Source organism: Microcaecilia unicolor, chromosome 8 (genome assembly GCF_901765095.1).
Source record: "Microcaecilia unicolor chromosome 8, aMicUni1.1, whole genome shotgun sequence".
Classification (NCBI taxonomy): Eukaryota; Metazoa; Chordata; class Amphibia; order Gymnophiona; family Siphonopidae; genus Microcaecilia; species Microcaecilia unicolor.
Genome location: NC_044038.1, coordinates 129,383,654 through 129,402,537, shown reverse-complemented (window position 1 = coordinate 129,402,537; position 18,884 = coordinate 129,383,654). Strand labels below are relative to the sequence as shown.

General features: G+C 41.1%; 1 protein-coding gene across 2 annotated transcripts in view; it reads right to left on the bottom strand.

The window, feature by feature from the left end:
• Nucleotides 1-18,884, bottom strand: part of CTNNA1 (catenin alpha 1) — a 449,363-nt gene that overhangs the window by 258,213 nt on the left and 172,266 nt on the right. For both annotated transcript variants that reach the window (XM_030212635.1, XM_030212634.1), the window contains 2 exons: nucleotides 17,738-18,004; nucleotides 14,577-14,780 (listed from right to left, as the gene is read on the bottom strand). In XM_030212635.1, the coding sequence (XP_030068495.1) occupies nucleotides 14,577-14,780; nucleotides 17,738-18,004 (471 nt within the window). The remainder of the gene's footprint in view (nucleotides 1-14,576; nucleotides 14,781-17,737; nucleotides 18,005-18,884) is intronic.

Below are 18,884 nucleotides of genomic sequence, written 5' to 3'. Positions count from 1 at the left end.
TATGAGCAGTGGGGTTGCTCTATCATATTTCAACTTTTTTAATATCAATCTCACCATGTTTTGAATGGTCTGCAAAGATTGTAGTAGGTTTTCTTTGCAGCATACATAAGCTGCATTACCGTAGTCAGAACAATATCAGCGTCTGGGGAAACAGTCTCTGATTCTTATCAGTTTCCATAGTGTTTTGAAGCTTGACATTAAATAATATTGGTGATAATCGGGGAACCCTGAAGGGGACCCCACAGTCAGGGGATTCAGGAGGCTGAAAATTCATTGGACATCTTAACAAGGTAGGATCTGTTCTTAAAAAAGTGTTGAAGCAGGCTGCTACTGCAAAAGTAGCCTAGCGGTTAGTGCAGTGGACTTTGATCCTAAGGAACTGGGTTCAATTCCCACTGCAGCTCCTTGTGACTATGGGCCCCAGGTACAAATAAGTACCTATATATAATATGTGGAGTGGAGGAGTGGCCTAATGGTTAGTGCAGTGGGCTTTGATCCTAGCTACATGGGTTCAATACCCACTGCAGCTCCTTGTGACCTTGGGCAGGTCACTTAACTCTCCATTGCCCCAGGTACAAAAAACAAAACAAAAAAACCTTAGATTGTGAGCTCTCCAGGGACAGAGAAAATACCTGCATATAATGTGTACAGTGCTATGTACATCTAGTAGTGCTATAGAAATGATTATTATTAGTAGTAGTTAATCCTGTCATTGTCGAAAAGGGTCATTAGTATTGTGCGATCTACTAGGTCAAAGGTTCTTGACATATTGAAATGTATTTATTGACTGGCCTTGGCTTATTATTCTTCTGAATTCTTTGATCAGGGTGGTGGTGTTTCAGTGCTATAGCCTGATTGACAGCTGTGAAGGACTGAGTAGTGCATTAGGTATTCCATCAATTGTTGTGCTACTAGTCCCTCCATTGTTTTTGTCAGCAGTGCTATTGATGCCACTGGTCTGTAATTAGCAAGTTCACTGATCTTTCTGATGGTGTCTTTAGGGACTGGAGTATGATGTTGACCTAGTCAGAAGGGAAATGGCCTTTCGAGGACATGTACTGTGTGTGTTCAGTTAAACAGTTCTTCCTTAGAATACAATTTTGAATTTTACATTTTTTACCCACTCCCTCCCATTTTACCAAACCCTCTACATCATTCCAGAAACACAAACAAAACCCCAATACCAGTCAGCATTTCAAGTTTTATAGTCTTATTCCACCCCCTTCGTCTCTTCCAAAGGTTTGGTGAATAAAGAAAGCTCTTGACCCCGGGTCTCCATAATGATATGGAAACAATGCTTCCTGGAAAATGACCATGGGGCTTGAACTCGTATAGCCCCATTGGGCAATACTGACCTGTGATCCTTTAATCAAGCCTTCCCTCTACTAATCCCCCCCCCCCATGCAAAATTATCCCCTCCCACCCGATTAGCATAAAGTCAAGAGTCACAGAACAGGCAGCCATAACAGTCCCAGATTATTTAGAATCTTACTCCAAGCCCTAGGAGATAGGGCTTGAATGTTTATCCCAAAGCATTCAAAACTGCTTTGTCTTATGCATTTGACAAAATAATACAAAGCCCCAAGGGAATGAGATTGTTCCTCCAGTGCCAGTAGAAAGGTGGTTCATTCTGCACCGAGAAAGAATATACATTTTTCCCTGTAATGGTTGCTTTAGTTATAACTACAGACCACTGCCAGTTTGTATATAAAGCCTATATTCTCCCACAGTTACATAAAAAATATAGTGATTAAATAAAAGAAACCTCAAGAGCTTCCCAGTGAGGACTTTCACTATTGAATAACAGTACCACAAATGGGTACACCTGACCTGCAGATGGAGCAAAGTCACATCATTGGTTTCTATAATATCTATAGGGAAAAAATAGAACCAATGCAAAAACTCCTATAAAGGAGAAAAAGCTTTGGTTCTTTAAAAAAAAAAAAAAAAAAAAAAAAAAAACAACTTTTTTTAATTCTTAAAAAAAACTAACTGTGAGAGAAAATGCTATAATTTTAAACAATGGCGTTTCTCGAACTAGACTGGGAAATACCTTTACAGGAAACCCACTAGCAGGCCTGCATGAAAAAGGCTCATTGGGAAAAGGTCCACCAATTAGTACTTATCCAACTTTCAAATGTTGTCTGGAGTAAATCTCAACAAAATCACCGTCCTGTCCCATCTTCAATGCAATGCCGATTATAACATCAAAAAAGCTTCAACATGAGTACTTTGTTTCACTGGAGCTCGCTGCTTCAGGAACAAATATTTCCAAATATTTTTCTTAATTGCCTTAGTTACAAGCCAAGCCCCTGCTCCCTGTACCTCTTAAGTATCACCTTACCTAACAGTATTCCAATTGATGTAAAGCATAATGTGTGTCCCAGGAGATGCTTCAGGTACCTAAATATCTTACCAAATTTTTGAATTTTAGTGCATTCCCAAACTGCTTGAAGAAACATGTTTACCAGGTGACATTTCGTGCATACTAGAGCAGACAATTTGCCCATCTTATGCATCTGTCTCTGAGAAAAAAGTTCTGTGAACTCTAAATTGTCATTCTTGTACTTATAGTCTGTAAGCTATTTTAGGAATCTATGTTTAATAAGAGTGCAAATTTAACTAACATACCTCTACTATTCCATCTGTCCAATAAATTCCCATGGTCCCTAGGTGACAGACTTCAGTAAGTAGCCTTACAATACTGGGAACAGACCTCTGCTCTGTCGTATCTACCTCCAAAACCTCTCTCTCAATTTATGTTCCATATGAAACACTGTTCCCTTGTCCTAAAAATGTAGATAGTGTTTCAGTTGCAGATACGCATAGTAACCACCTAGTTGTGTACAGATCCGTTGTTGTAGAACAGCATAAGCCCAACAACACAGTAATATGGAAGATTATGGCAAATAAGGACCTGTCAGTCCATCCAATCTGCCCAACAAAATAAACTTATTAGATATGGTATGTGATACTTCATATGTATACCTGATCTTGATTTGTTCTTGCCATTTTCAGAGCATTGATCGTAGAAGTCTGCCTAGCACTGTCCTTGTTCTAAAAATTTCTGAAGTTGTCGAAGCCCCCGAAAAGCTCCACTCCAGCCCATCCAACTCTATTCAGCCCCGATCAGGGCACAGACTGTAGAAGTCTACCCAGCACTGGCCTTGTTCTTCAACTTCTGAAGCTGAATCAATCTAACCACGATCAGAGCACAGTAGAAGTCTGCCCAGTATTGGCTTTGTTTCCCAATTACTGGTGTTGCTACCTAATCTCCACTAAGCTTCTTTGGATCCATTCCTTCTAAACATGATTGTTTTTATGTTTATCTCACACATTTTTGAATTCAGTTACCATTCGCATCTCCACCACCGCCAGCAGGAGGGCATTCCAGGTATCTATCGTCTTGTCGCACTGTTTTGTCACCTTGAGATCCTTGGACGCCATCGCCCCAAGGTGATGGTGTCCCAAGCCAAGCTTACAAGACTCTCCCCTACTATCTGGTACATCTCTTACATCACTGTGCACTCCTTTGCATTAAATTTTAACTCTTATACCACTCACAGTGAATCGCTTTAAATCAGCAAAAACAAACTCAAAATATCATCTTAAAAAATTAACTTCAGTCTCTCATCTCCAAATGCAAACAGAAGTGCTTTACACAAAATTCTTTATTTAGAAATCGTAATTAGATAATACACCTAACAATACTTATCTATAAAACATCTTTAAAATACCCGGGTTGTCTAAATCACAATCACTGTCATATGCAAATATGTTGAAGAAGTCTTCGAAGATTCCTCTCAATAAGAGAATATTTGGTCCAATATCCTAATGATGAAGATATGTGTCCAATCCCAGGCAAACACCAGTTGCCCACAGACGTTTGTAACAGCATACAGTAATGTTCAATTTCCAGATAAATTCAAAGTTATCCTCAGAGCACCAGGCCTTTGGCAGCTGTTGTATATCAAAGATGACTCATATTTTTAAAGATGACCCCTACTTCCCCACTGCCTAACTCCAAATAGAAAAATCACAGTAGCTATTTCATTTACTCATGCAGAGTTTCACAAATAGTTTCTTCAGAAGGATATGCTGCTTGTCACAGCCGCCACCTCCAGAAGGAATCCATGTCCATAATGCACTGCGGTCCAACAGACGTCAAGTAGGTCACCGCATGGGACAGCCCCAACTCAGATGCCCAGTGAGGCAAAGGCTACCAGTAGCTTCTCCATAGGCACAGCCTCGGCCTCCAAGCAGGGCTGGAGCTGTGTTGTGGCTGGCGAAAGTCCCTCAATGCCAAAGTACTCTGCAGCTGCAGCAAGCAAACCAGCATTTCCTTGAGCATGGATCGGAACCGAACATTGAAGACAGGCATCAGCAAAGGCTGGGCCAGGGCTGGAGTCAGTGTGGAGACGGCCTGTGAATCTACCGCTGCTGAATCTGAAATGGGATCCCAGCTGCATAGTGACTGCAGCGTCGGCACTACTACAAGAGAGGGGAGGCACTCCTTTCAATACCAATGCTTCTCAGGTGCCAGCAAAGCCGATGCCCCAAAGCTCCCGGTACCGTGCTTTGAGGGAGACCGGTGCTGGGCATTGGGGGTCCCCTTAGTACCAAAGAGGATGACGTTGAATCCCCCATGCCTCCTCGGTGTCTGCTGTTGAAGGTCTGGACTTAGCGCCAAAAACCTTCTTACACTGGACCACTTGCTCCTTTTCTGGTCACACAAGCAAAGGACACGGGAACAAACAACAGTGTCAGTCCCAAAAATCACCCTGTTACACCAGGCACAGTGCTTGAAGCCACTGGGAATCTTCTGGGACATGAAGGGAAAAACAGCTGATGCAAAATCAAACAGCTTAATGGTGGTGGTGGTGGTGGGGGGGAAGCTGTTCACCCCCAAAAAACATTAATTCGGGGAGGGGGGCACAAACCAGGGAAACACACACAAAAAAAATGTACATAAAGAAAAATACCCACAGGGAAGGCACCACAAAGGGCAAACATCTGATGCACAGAGATCATAAATGCACTCTCTCTGCACCACAGACAACTGAAAATTACTGATCCTGTGCTTCTCAGGTAGGAAGGCACCTGTGAATGCACGGTGGGATGCTGCCAAAGGCTTCTTAAAGGAAGAGTATGCTGGGCAGTGTCCACACCGGGCTCCATCAGATGACAACACAGTTGTAAGATTACTATGGCCTGCTTATTTATTTATTTATAGCATTTATATCCCACATTTTCCCACCCATGGGCAGGCTCAATGTGGCTTACATCAATCTGCAAAAACATACATCAATTCAGCAAACAATCAAAGTCAATGAAGTAAAAAGACTAGCGAGTAACAAACAGCAAAGAAGAGGGAAAGGAGAAAGAGTAATAAAGTTCAATATGTCGTAGTGACTGCAGTTCAGAAGTTATAGATGCTAGCCGGGTCTGTAGTGTAAGCTTTCTCAAATAATAGGGTCTTCAGAGATTTTCTGAAGGCCAAATGATCTTGAATAGATTTTACAGATTGTGGTAATCCATTCCATGAGTGAGCGCTAACATAAGGAAAGGTGGATGCATAGGCGGTTTCATACTTGATGTCACAGCAGGCTGGGGAGTGAAGATTCAAGTACGTGCATGACGATCTGGAAGAGTTCCTTGGTGGTAAGCTGCACCAGGATGCAAACTTTAAAAGTTATCCTCTGAGCAATACCTGTACACTCATTTTTCAGTAGAAACTCAAGGTGAGTTACATCCCCCCCCCCCCCCCCCCCAAATAGGCACTTGCATTTTAGAAAGCACTTTAGATTCAGAAGCACCTAGATAATCCCAAATAGCACTTACTAAACCTATGTTGGCAGTGGCTTGTCAAATATATATTAGGCACTTGGAAAGATCCGCCTTGCTCAAATGTTTTCTGTTGGAAATCATTTTGTTTAATGGATAATATGAATTTGAAGCTCCTGATAGGATGCATCGCACCTTGGAAAATGACTTTATGGTCTGACTTAGATACTTTTGTTCTTATGTTTAAAAGGGGTAAAGCTGTACTACTGTATTGTTTGCACTTGTACACTCAAAAGGCTCATATTACACACTTTGCTTGTCTCTTTTCCTTCTTTTTTTCTCTCTTTCGCTTTTGCTGCCTATGGAAGCACAACTGGTTGGTTTCTTTTATTGCTTTTTATTACCTTTCACATATGGATGCTATGTGTCTATCTAGATTGAGCTTATAGCTTCATTTATGATATCCATTCTATGTTTCTCTCGAAATTCTTCAATAAAAAGTTTTAAACTAAAAATAGGTGAGGCTACATTCAGTACAAGAGGTATTTTCCTGGTACCTGGAGGGCTTTAATCTGTTTATATCTGAGGAAATGGAGGGTTAAGTAACTTGTCCAGTATCACAACAGCAGCAGTGGGATTGGAACCAGTCTTCCCTAGTTCCCAACCCAGCGTTCTAACCACTAGCCCCTGGATTCTATAAACTTACAAGCCCAAATTCATGACTAGTGCACAAATTTGAATACGTTATAAGGGCAATTGTGACTAAGGAGAAAAGGGAGGCCACTCCTTCCACAAAAACGCAAGCAAAACAGACACAGGGGTGGAAGAAAACCAAGTCCAAGTGACCAGCCCAAACACAGCAGTAAGAGCTCCAAACAAAGTTTATAGGGACCCTACACGGTCCGTGTTTCAGCAGCAAGCCTTCTTCAGGGGTCTAAAAACAGAGTTTAAAAACAATATACAGAAATACAAATAAAAGTAAAAATTAATACACAGCAATAAAAGTACAGAAATTAAAATTTTAAAATACAGAAGTAAAACACACACAATGAGAATCAAAGGGCCCTATATTAAAAAATGAAAACATAATATATCATCATATGTAAAGTGTAAAATATAATATTGATGACTCACAGTTTGAATTTTAAAAATTTAAAAGAGTGTGCCTGGTAGGTGTCTCAATATAGATCTCATCTCAATACATAAGTGCATGCATATGGGCATAATAGAACCAAATATCATATTGGTTTTCTCAAATCATATTAGTTATTAAGTAACCTTATATTGCATGATGGGTCGATATGATGTAATCATGGCATAATTAAATATTAACCATTGCATTTTGAGAACCTATGTGCAGACATTTAGAACATGTACCATGATGTTGGGAGTGTAGAACGATATTGTAAAGTATGACACGATACACTGTTTAATTAGGGGCAATGTGAAAGCATAAAAACCTTGAGTATAAATAAAAACGGCTATGGCATCTGCACGTCATGAAAAGTAAAACCCAAAATAGCAAAGTAACATACCGATAAACGAGTCCTCTGCTAAACGCCAAAACTATTTTCAGTGCTAGCAAAGCACAAGTGGGAGGACGCTAAATAAAGAAACACTAATAAGGGCAATTGTGCGTATAACTTAAACAATTAGCTGCTAACAGCCAATTATTGACTTAAATTGGTGCTAATTGGTGCTAACTGGCATCAATTAACATTTGCACATGCAACTGCCCTTAGAAACCATTCTAGAAGCTGTGTGCGCCACTTCCATCGCACCTTTCTTCTAGGAGTGTCCAGATGTGGGAGAAGTATGGTAGGTCAAGGGCTTGTCTAGGTGATTTGGCACACAGGTTATAGAATACAAGGAATTACGCGCCTAACAGTTAGGTGTGAAACTGCAGACTTATGCTTATATTCAATAATGGCAATTTCATGTGAAACTGCCATTACAGAATTCACTCTTAGTGTGCATCATCCTGGCACCTGAATTTTGGTGTTCTTTCTTGAATCTACCCTTAGGCTACTCCTCTACTCCAAATTAGAGAGTTGCACGGGGACAGAAATCTTACCCATCCCCGCCTGTCCCTGCTGGAATCTTACCTGTCCCCACTGGAATCTTACCCATCCCCATCCATCCCCGCAAAGATGTAACCCATCCCAACCCGTCCCCGCAAGAATTTAACCCATCCCCACAAGAATTTAACCCATCCCCACACATCACTAAGAATTTAATGGTACATAAAAGAAAATTACAGTCAGCTCCTTCAGTCTCTCTCTGGATTTGAGCCACAGCACTGTAGGCAAGGAAGGAATGGAAGCTGAAACTTGGAACACTCTGGTGTGCACATGTAAGATTTGTCTCTGATTTACTGGCACTGTGTGCTGAGAGGTCACCACATGCATGCACCAGTATGTCAGGTAACATCTGATGCTCATGCCTGTGTCAGAGCTGAGGTCTGCTCATCAGCCCGAGAGCAAAGAGGATTAATTGTAACATAGTAAGTGACAGCAAATAAAGACCTGAATGATCCATCCAGCCTGCCCAATAGTCACACTCATTATCAATTCATGATTAAATCAATGAGTGTGATATTATATACTTGATTATGGTCTTTCTTTTGTGTTTCTGGAACATAGACCATAGAAGTCTATCTGGCCCTATCCTTATGTTCCAACTGCTGGAGTTGAAGCCCACTATTCATCTTCTCATTTGTGGGACACAGATCGTAAAAATCTGTCCAGAACTGTCCTTATGTTCCAGCCACTGAAGTTGCTGTCTAAGCCCTTTCCAGCCCATCCTAAACCAGACTTCCATATATTAGACACAGACCATACAAGTCTGCCCGGTATTGGCCCTAGTTAATCACAGCCAGAGTCGCCATCTAAGCATTACTTCACACATCCACACACATGCAACCATTTAAGGTTAGGTTTTTTTATAACTTCCATTTTCTAATTAGAGATCCTCTGTGTTCATCCCACGCCTTTTTGAATTCCATCATCATTTGTGTCTCTACCACCTCCTTAATGGAAAACTTTCCACATTTGTGCTGTTAAAGCAAGGAGGAAGAGGAGGAGGAAGAGGAGAAGACAGCACTCAAAGAACTTGGTACTCAGTAGATGAGAGGCTGGTGCAGGTGTAGCTTACACTTCCACGGGAACCCCGAAGAACTGCTTTCATCCCCGCGGGAACCCCACAGGAACTGCTTCCGTCCCCGCGGGAACCCCACAGGAACTGCTTCCGTCCCCACAGGAACCCCACAGAACTGCTTCCGTCCCTGCGGCAAACCCCGTTCCCGTGCAGCTCTCTACTACAAATCTAGCCCTGCCCTCATAGCAACAATCCTTGGCTTACTGTATGCTTACTGACCAGTTTTTTGGATTTAGGTGTCATTGTTCTGTCCTCTGACAGCCTCGCACTAGTTTATAATGTGATCCTAAAATGTGTGTAATGCCTTTACTGTTATTCTCATTTCTAAGGACTATCATTGCTGCAGTTCTCACTCTGCAAAGATATGTAAGCAAGGCATTGTGTGTAATGTAGTTCACAGGCAATGCAACCACACTTGCCTGTCTGTATAAGAACAGTTACCACTGGTTGTGAGGCTGCCCAGACCTCTTTTCTCTCTCAGCCAAGCTTGGCTCCTGTGTCTACCTGCTATCATTTCCTGTTCAGTCTTCCTATCTTTGTCCTCAGAGGTCAGACAGGTATGACCTTTCCCTTCAATCGAGAGCCGTCCTCAAGGCCACCCCTTGCTACCCGATGGCAGGCTCTGTCCCCATTGGTCTCTATCTGCTCCTCTCTGAGCCTGTGTGAGGCTTCAACACCTCTTTGTCCCTTCAGCCATGAGGCATTTCACCATCTTGCTAGAGTCATGGAGCATGCACCATCGTGCCCCAGACAGCTCTGTCCTGCTGAAACTCCCTGCAACGAACTTGGTTTTTTACCTTGAAAATATCTCCTCCCTAATGAAATATCGCACATTCCAGTCACCCAGCTTTGAACCACTTCTATCTGCTCAACTATTTCTCACCCGCAATAAAGCTACCTCTCCACAGATCTCCACCTCCAACAGCTCTCAGATTACAGAGTCTCTGGGCCCTGGAGCAGCACTTCTGAACATCTGACTGTGAGTAAATTATCTGTGATTTATTCAAATAAAAGAGACTTCAGAAAAATAAGAGAGACTTAAGAAAAATAATAGAGACTTCAGGTGTGATTGGTGTGCCAAGGTTATACTTCAAGATATCATAGACTTTACGGTAACACGTCTATGAGAGGCTTGAATAGTCACTGCTGTGCAAAAAGCTGTGGATTGTCTTGGGTCAAAAACGCTGTCTCCAAGCAGGCCTGAAATAGTCCAGTTCATATGCCTGGCTTCTGTTATGTCCTTCTGCCCAAGAGAACACTGCCACTGAACCATCAGGCAGGTCTTGCAATAGTAAGCTATGACATGAAGCTCAACGGCCTATACCTAATTAGTAGGATAAAGGTTCAAAGCTTCTTCTGATTACAAGGTTTTGGCATCAGCAGAGCTTAAAGCAAAACAGCTTGCTAGAAAAATGTAGCATTCACTTTTTATTTAATGCAATGTTTCAGGTGTAAATGTCAAAACAAAAGCATTTAATTGGATCTCAAGACACTACTATAGGACTAAGTGAAATTTAGAATTCTAAGGTTGGAAACAGAACAAAGATGTAAAGAAAAACATGCAAAAGAACTCAAAGATAACAGGTGCAAAAATGATCAAAAAATACTGACTTCAAGCAATATGCTAAAATGCCAATTCCTGTACCATGAAAGAGACCAAAAACATGCCTGAAATATATGTAGGTACAAGATGTGAACTTCAATAAATTACTGCTTTCACAGAAGTACATTGAAGTGACACAGAAATAGCTCTTCAAGCATCTCACGAGTTCAAGGACTCTGGTTACTTAATAGCACAAGTACTCAGATCAACAATAAATCCTGCAAACACTTATGAGGCAGGACAAACTCCATCTTCTCTCATCAGCAAAGTTACATTTCTAGAGTATTTACTGTCAATCATACAGTAGTGCACACACACTGCTGCATACTTTAAAAGACAGCATTAAGTACTGGGAACTTTCAAGTAAAAAACACAAACACATATATACTACATTTGTCTCAAATGTACCTAATTTTAAAACACAGTGATGTAAATGGTTGTGTGAGTCACGACTGAAATTTTGCCTACTGCTCACCTAGACTATCAAGACTAGATCAAGATTATCCTCGCCACCTCTGACTGATTTGCAAATCCAAAATATGACTAGATATGAGATAAACTGATCTGAACAAAATAAAAACAGAGCTCACAATACTGTTGCTCATTATGAAAGGTGTTCCCTTAGGGCAGCTTAGTCACACACAGGTGATGTACATAAGTACATAAGTACATAAGTAGTGCCATACTGGGAAAGACCAAAGGTCCATCTAGCCCAGCATCCTGTCACCGACAGTGGCCAATCCAGGTCAAGGGCACCTGGCACGCTCCCCAAACGTAAAAACATTCCAGACAAGTTATACCTAAAAATGAGGAATTTTTCCAGTCCATTTAATAGCGGTCTATGGACTTGTCCTTTAGGAATCTATCTAACCCCTTTTTAAACTCCGTCAAGCTAACCGCCCGTACCACGTTCTCCGGCAATGAATTCCAGAGTCTAATTACACGTTGGGTGAAGAAAAATTTTCTCCGATTCGTTTTAAATTTACCACACTGTAGCTTCAACTCATGCCCTCTAGTCCTAGTATTTTTGGATAGCGTGAACAGTCGCTTCACATCCACCCGATCCATTCCACTCATTATTTTATACACTTCTATCATATCTCCCCTCAGCCGTCTCTTCTCCAAGCTGTACTGATGGTAATGATAGAACCTAATTTCTAGAAATTTTTAGGCTACTCCTGAGTATTCATAGTAGTTACCATGTACCTGTGCTCATGTAACAAGCCTAGGTTTTGCAATTATATCACTGTTCTTCATTGCAAGGCCAGGTACATCACTTGCACAAAACAGGTGGGAACGGTGACCAAGATACCCTCTCTGTGACCATAGGGGCTCCCAGTCCTTCAGTCATCCTGGAGTCTCTTGCCTTCTCTGGTCCCTTGCAGTCAACTGCCAATGGAATCTCTTGTGTTCCAACACTAGAACCAGCAGCAATCTCCCAACTCACAAACACCTGCAGGGGCAGAGACCACGCAGGAATCCCTATTGAAGTGCAAACAAAAAGAGCCTGCAGTGCTGCTGGTGCAACAGTTCCCAGTCTCCACAGCTCCTGCCACACTCAAGCCATCAGGCCCCAATAGGTTCTGGGCTCTCCCCTGCCTCCCAGTGCAGTTCCTTCTAGAGGGTTCTCCCATGCTGATTGCTATCACTTTCCTTCTTTGTTGTCCAATTTACTGCCAGCCTGTTGACTGCCATGAGGTACTCCTTAAAAAAAAATGGGGGGGGGGGGGGGTGGTGGTGGGGGGAATAATACATTCCCAAAGACACTTAACTACCTCAGGCCCTATGACATAGTAAACCAATTCAGCAGCAGTGCCCTGGGCTTAACCCCAGTCCTGCTGCACCAGACCATATCATCTTATAATCAGTTGATGACAGAGAATACCGACTACATGGCCACCTCCCCTCCCCCCCCCCCCGATAGGGTCAGTTCTCTATCCCCCATGTGCTGACAGGGGATATAACCTGCACATCTATGCTGTTCTGACAGGATGAAAAGTATTCTTTATTGGAACTAGACTCTATAGCGAACTTTATGAACAAAAAACTGCCAAAGAGGTAAAGGGGATGCTCGGGAACTGACAAAGAATTGTGCCAGCCTTCCATTAAGTGATGTGAGGTAGACTGGGCAAATGATAATAGTTTTTACCAGATATATTCTATGACAGAGGTATTAGCACTGTTGAGAAACCACAATACTACACAATTCATTCTTCATGCCCTGAAACATATTAAAATGTTTATAAAGCTAAAATAGGAATGTTTTGTATATTATACCTGAAAGTTCTTCAATTTTAAAAATTTTATCATGTATCAATAGGTCAATTTTAAGCTGCCAAAACTTCACGAGTCACTCAACCAAAATAAATAAATAAATAAAGTTTATATGATTACTACATGGCGGAATCTTTTTGTTGTATTACTCTTGTGGAAGTATTATTCCACACCCATTTTTTAGTTCTTTAGAGGAAAAAAAAAAAAAAAAAAAGACACACATGTGCTACACATTTTTGTTCACTCATCTACCTTTTTGGCTTAACAGTGTAACTTTGTCCAACTAAAGCAACAGTATCACAAGCATATTTTCAGCTATCCAGACTCATCTCCCCTGACTTATTCCTCTACCTTCCTTGTCCATTAATCATAGCAATACGCCTCAATATGCACTACAGCACTGTTTCCCAAGTCGGTCCTGAAGTACCCCATTGTCAGTCAGGTTTTCAAGATATGCACAATGAATATGAATGTGATTGATTTGTATAGACTGCCTCCACTGCATGTAAATCTTTTATGCACATTCATTGTGGGTATCCTGAAAAACTGACTGGCAAAAGGGTACTCCAGGGCCGACTTGGGAAACACTGTACTACAGAATCCAGGTCCCCAGAATTCCAACTACAGATACCCAAACACAGAACTGCAACTTTTTAAACAAAGTACATTAAGGTGCTTATTTTCAAAGCAGATGGATGTTTTAAAATGCCTTTAAAAAAACATCCAAATCCTGATTTTGGAAAGTCAGAATTTGGATGTTTCAGGAGGGCCTAAAAGTAGGACATCCAATAAGGGTTTTCAAATAGGAAGAAGTGTCCATGTCTAAGAAAGATTTTTTTTATCTAGACATGTTTCAGTCACGTCCAAGTTACAAGACATTACTCTAATTCAGCGGCTAACCACTAGAAGGATTAAGGCAAGTCCCCACCTTAACCACCCAATGGTTGCTGCCTTGCTGTCCTCCTCACTCTCCCCTGAAAGAGGAACAGGAAAGGAACACCAGGCTCTATGTCAGCTGCAGGTATAACGGCTATTCTGAACAAAGATGTAAGTAACTCAGAAGTGTAGCCTAGTGGTTAGTACAGTGGACTGTGAACCAAGGGATCCAGGTTCAAGTCTCACATCAACTTTTTATCTATATCTACATATAATTCTGAGCATTGCAGAAAAAGAAAAATATTTACTATGCCTAAATATATAAGGGACACCTGCAAGCCTGAAGGCTATTAAAGTAGTGTATATTCAGGTACAATAGTTATTTTCCAGGTCCTGGAGGGAACAAATTTACAGGGAAAAAAAAGTTATAACCTGTCTTTTGATTTACAGTATACTACGCTAACCACTAAGTGACTCCACCATTTTGCAGGGATCTCTGTGTGGCCATATTTTTGAAAATTATGCCAGACAAATGTTCATGTCACTGTTTTTTCGACATCCAAAAGTTGGGTGTTTCACTTTGGACAATGGCCATTCATTCTGGATGTTTTTCAGTGCAGAAACTTCCATCTCAACTATAAATCTACACTTTTTTCCTGTTTTATTATGGCAATGAGATGGCCGGGTTTTTTTTCTAGATGATGTGAGCAGGATGGGTTATTTTTGGACATGGACTCTTCTGAAACACCCATCTAAATGTTTTTCTTTGAAAGCCATACACTTTTGGGAAAGTTTTAGTACATAAATTACAGATCTGCTATTTCATCAGCTATTTCAACTTGAAAAGCCATCATGGACTTAAGAATAAGCTTCTGATACTCACGTTCCCCATATACTCTGAAAGTAAATCCTGTAAGGCCTGTCGAACTGAATTGCATTCGGCAACAATGCGTTCCCGTCGGTCATCACGTGTGCAGGATGAATCTGCCATTAAAGCTGCTCCACTAATAATACTCTCCAGGCGCTCTTCTAGGGAAGGCCTAAAACGTTCCTCACTGAAGCTCAGAGGATCCACAATAATTTGTTTCTAATGAAGGAAAGTTGAAAAAATAAAGTCAGCAGTTGACATTAAAATATATTGATGAAATTATTTTTCAGTTTAGCCACAGAGTATTGCTCTTACTGTAAAATATTCTGAAATACAATGAAAAAAATGGCAACTGATGAAAATAGTTTTCCTAGGCAATCTTGCATGTAATTACAAAACACCTTCATCTAGCTAGCAGATTTAATGCTCATAGTACTTCATCAAAACTTGAGCTAAACCTCCACCGAAAGGCATGTATAAATATTCAAATGTGGTTTGATTACAGAAATCTATTAACATTAACAAATATCTTTAGGCTATATAAGAGCTGTGAACAGGTGGAACATCAGAGTAATATTCAACTCCCTTCAATCATAGCAATGTTTTCAACCCTCTGTGCAGACAGAAAATGTGATCCCAGGAAAGGAGCTGGTTCCATGTGCAAGATGTCTTCAGCTTGAATCTCTCATAAGAGCTGAGAGATGGTGGAAAGGTTGAGAAACATCTGTAAAAATGAGAAATACACTGATAAAATGCTTCATGAAGCATCAGAGAATTCCAAAAGTACGGGAGAAGCAGCTATTCTGAAAGAGGACAATTTGACTCAGATCACGAGACCCTGCAGGATCGATACCATGACGCCACCTGCCCTCAAACTGAACCACCAATATGCAGCACTGGAAGTGAAGGAGGTGAGAGAATCCTAGAGAGAGAAGGAATTGGAGCTCAAAATCCTCCAAGTTGCTGATCAGTGACCAGTAAGAGGCAAAAGGTACTGATGATTGGTGATTCTATTCTGAGGGGTACAGAGGCGTCCATCTGCAGATTAGACATGTCCCAGGAGGTGTGCTGCTGTCAGGTGCCAAAATTCAAGATGTTACAAAGAGCTGGCCAAGACTCACAAAGCCTTATAACTATTATCCAATGCTGTTCATCCACGCTGGCACAATTAATACTGTTATGTACCCTTCCAAACATATCAAAAGTGAATTCATGGCTCTGGGAACTCAATGAAGTTACATGGAAATACTTTTAAAAACAAATAGGAGGAAATATTTTTTCACTCAAATCATTCAACGAACAGTTGTGCTCTGGAACTCTTTGACGGAAGATATAGTAACAGCGGTTAGCATACCTGGGTTTTAAAAAAAGGTATGAACAAGTTCCTGGAGGAAAGTCCATAGTCTGCTATTGAGAGACATGGGGAAGCCACAGCTTGCCCTGGGATTGGTAGTATGGAATGTTGCTCTAATTGGGTTTCTGTCAGGTACTTGTGAGCTGGATTGGCCACTGCTGGAAACAGGATACTGGGCTAAATTGACCATTGGTCTGAGCCGGTATAGCTCAGGGAAGTTCATACGGAAGTTCTAGCAGCTTCACTGGCTAACCTTTTCAATGCTTCTCTAGAGTCGGGAGTGGTCCCAGAGGACTGGGCATGAGCAGATGTGATCCCTCTCCACAAAAGTGGAAGAAAGAGGTTGGGAACTACAGGCCAGTAAGTCTGACTTCTGTGATAGTAAATAGAAACGCTTTTAAAAACAGAGAATAGTAAAGATTTAGAATCCAGTGGATTAAAGAACTCCAGGTAACGTGGTTTCATTAGAGGCAGGTCTTTTCAGACAATCCGATTAATTTCTTTGACTGGGTGGCCAGAGTTTTAGATCGAGGCAGAGCACTAGAAGTGGATTTTAGCAAAGCCTTTGACACTGTTCCGCACAGACGACTAATAAATAAACTGAGTGCCCTAAAGTGACTTACTGGGTTAGGAACTGGTGAGTGGAAGGCAACAGAGGGTAGTGGTAAATGGAGCTCATTCTGAGGAAAAGGATGTTACCAAGTGGTGTGCCCCAAACTTAGGAAAATCAGAAATATACTACTACTAAGCATTTCTATAGTGCTACAAAGCGTACGCAGCGCTTCACAAACATAGAAGAAAGACAGTCCCTGCTCAAAGAGCTTACAATCTAATAGACAAAAATAAAGCAAGCAAATCAATTAATGTGGGGGATATATGTATAATGCTTATACATTTAGGCTTATTATCCAAAGTTTGGTTTTGTCAACTCTTGACTATTGCAACAGTATCTATGCAAGTTGCCAGAAGAATCTCCTGAAAAAGATTCAGCCACTGCAAAACACCACAGCTCACCTGAGTTTTTTCAGCACATAAAAATGTTAGTGTCTCTCCGTTATTATGAAACCTCCACGGATTACCAGTGGAGGCACGTGTATGCTTTAAAGTATGCACATTGATTTTTAATATATTGTAAGGGACTGCTCCAGCATATTTATCAATTTGGATTCAGAAAACTAAAAAGAATAGAGGTCTTCAATATAATTATCAACTTCCAAGTCCAAGTGGACTGAAGAATAAACTTCAGTTTTTCAGTAGTCTCTTATCAAGTACTTTCCTTGTGGAACTATTTGCCGAAGGAGAACTCAAAATTAATTAACTTTATGTATTTATTTTAAAGAAAACTTCTAAAATCTTAAGAAATATTTGAGATACCGGATGTTGTCTTAAGGCTGGTTTTGGCCAGTGGACTTTTTAGTTACGCTTTTGTTAGAATTAGGCCAGAGGATTGTTTTTATTATATCTTTAATATTATCGTTAATCTCACAGGGTATACCTGTTCTATCTTTTTTGTCAGCCGCACTGAACCCTATTGGGCATTAACGGCATATAAGAGTTTTATGTTATGTAACGTAATGGTTTTTGGGCAGTTCTTTTAAACATTTTTCTAATTGGTATTGTTGCAAGGCTGTCTGGAAAGGTTTGCCTCCTTGCGGATGATACCAAAATCTGCCATAGAGTAGAAATCCCTGATGGTGTGGATAACATGAGGAAGAATTTAAGAAAGTTAGAGGAATGGTCTTTGTAACGAGGACAAGAGGTAGATAGGCAACATATGAATGGGGGGGTGGGAGGGTCCTCATACACAATTCTAAATACCTACATCAAAGTTGTTGAGGGCATATGCCAGCTCTCCTCCTCCACCCTGTTGCTGAGCACTTTCATCAGACACTGTGGCCTGAGCAGCATTTGAGATGCCTGTGACTGCTTGCTGAAGCTGTTTGTAGATCAGATCTCTGTTGGCTTTATAAGCTGCTACATCTGGGTGTTGCAAACAAGCTTGAGAGGCTGTATAAAGAATTGGAATGTTCTTCTGCAAAATTCCCCGGGCTGCAGCCATTTGATCACGATGACCCACATCTTTCAGCTCCTTTAATACAGAGATAGAAAGGTTTAAGGTTCTGTATATACCAGGTTCTTGGTCCACTAGACATAACACCTTTTAACTTAAAAGACAAAAAAACTCCCAACCACATTATGTGCTGCAACACTAACAGACCACACTTTAGGCTCCTATTACCTCTGAGGTTGTCAGAATAAGTTTTAGGTAGAATCTCCAGCTCTGAATACTTTCAGTTTCTATTTTCAGATTCTGAAGTACACAATTTCCAAGATGTATTCTTTACATCCAGTAGGGTCCCACCAAACTAGCCTCTAATTGTTTCACAGCCTAGGCCCACTGGCATCTTTTCTGCCAGCCCCAACTTTTTTTTTTTGGAGTCATGGATTTTTCCAATCCAGTCTTCTACATTTCCTTTATTCAGGAAAAAGTCCTGTATATTGTACAACTAGTAAAAAAAACCCCGTTTCTGATGCAAATGAAACGGGGGCTAGCAAGGTTTTCTTCAGAGTGTGCATGTGGGAGTGTGTGTGTCCCTGCCCTCTCTCCTTCCCCCTCCCCCTCTCCCCTCCGAGTCCAGTCCTTCAGTGTTGTTTCCTGCTGTTCTGTGTTTTTGTTACAGAGAGAGTGAGGGCATCTCTCTCCCCTCCCCCCTCTGAGTCCTTCACTGTTTCGTGGGATTTCCTGCTGTGCTGTTTTCCTTCACTCATGGGGAAACCGGATATCTCTGGCACTTCACACTTCCGGCTGGAGGCTTCAGTGGTGCCTTTTATATATATAGATAGATAAGGTCATTTAATTTAATCCCATCATTTCTATTCTGTTTAGAACTACATAGTCCAAGTGGATAAGATATGAATACAATACAATTAAACATCAAATCCACATCAAAATTTAAAAAACTATACTA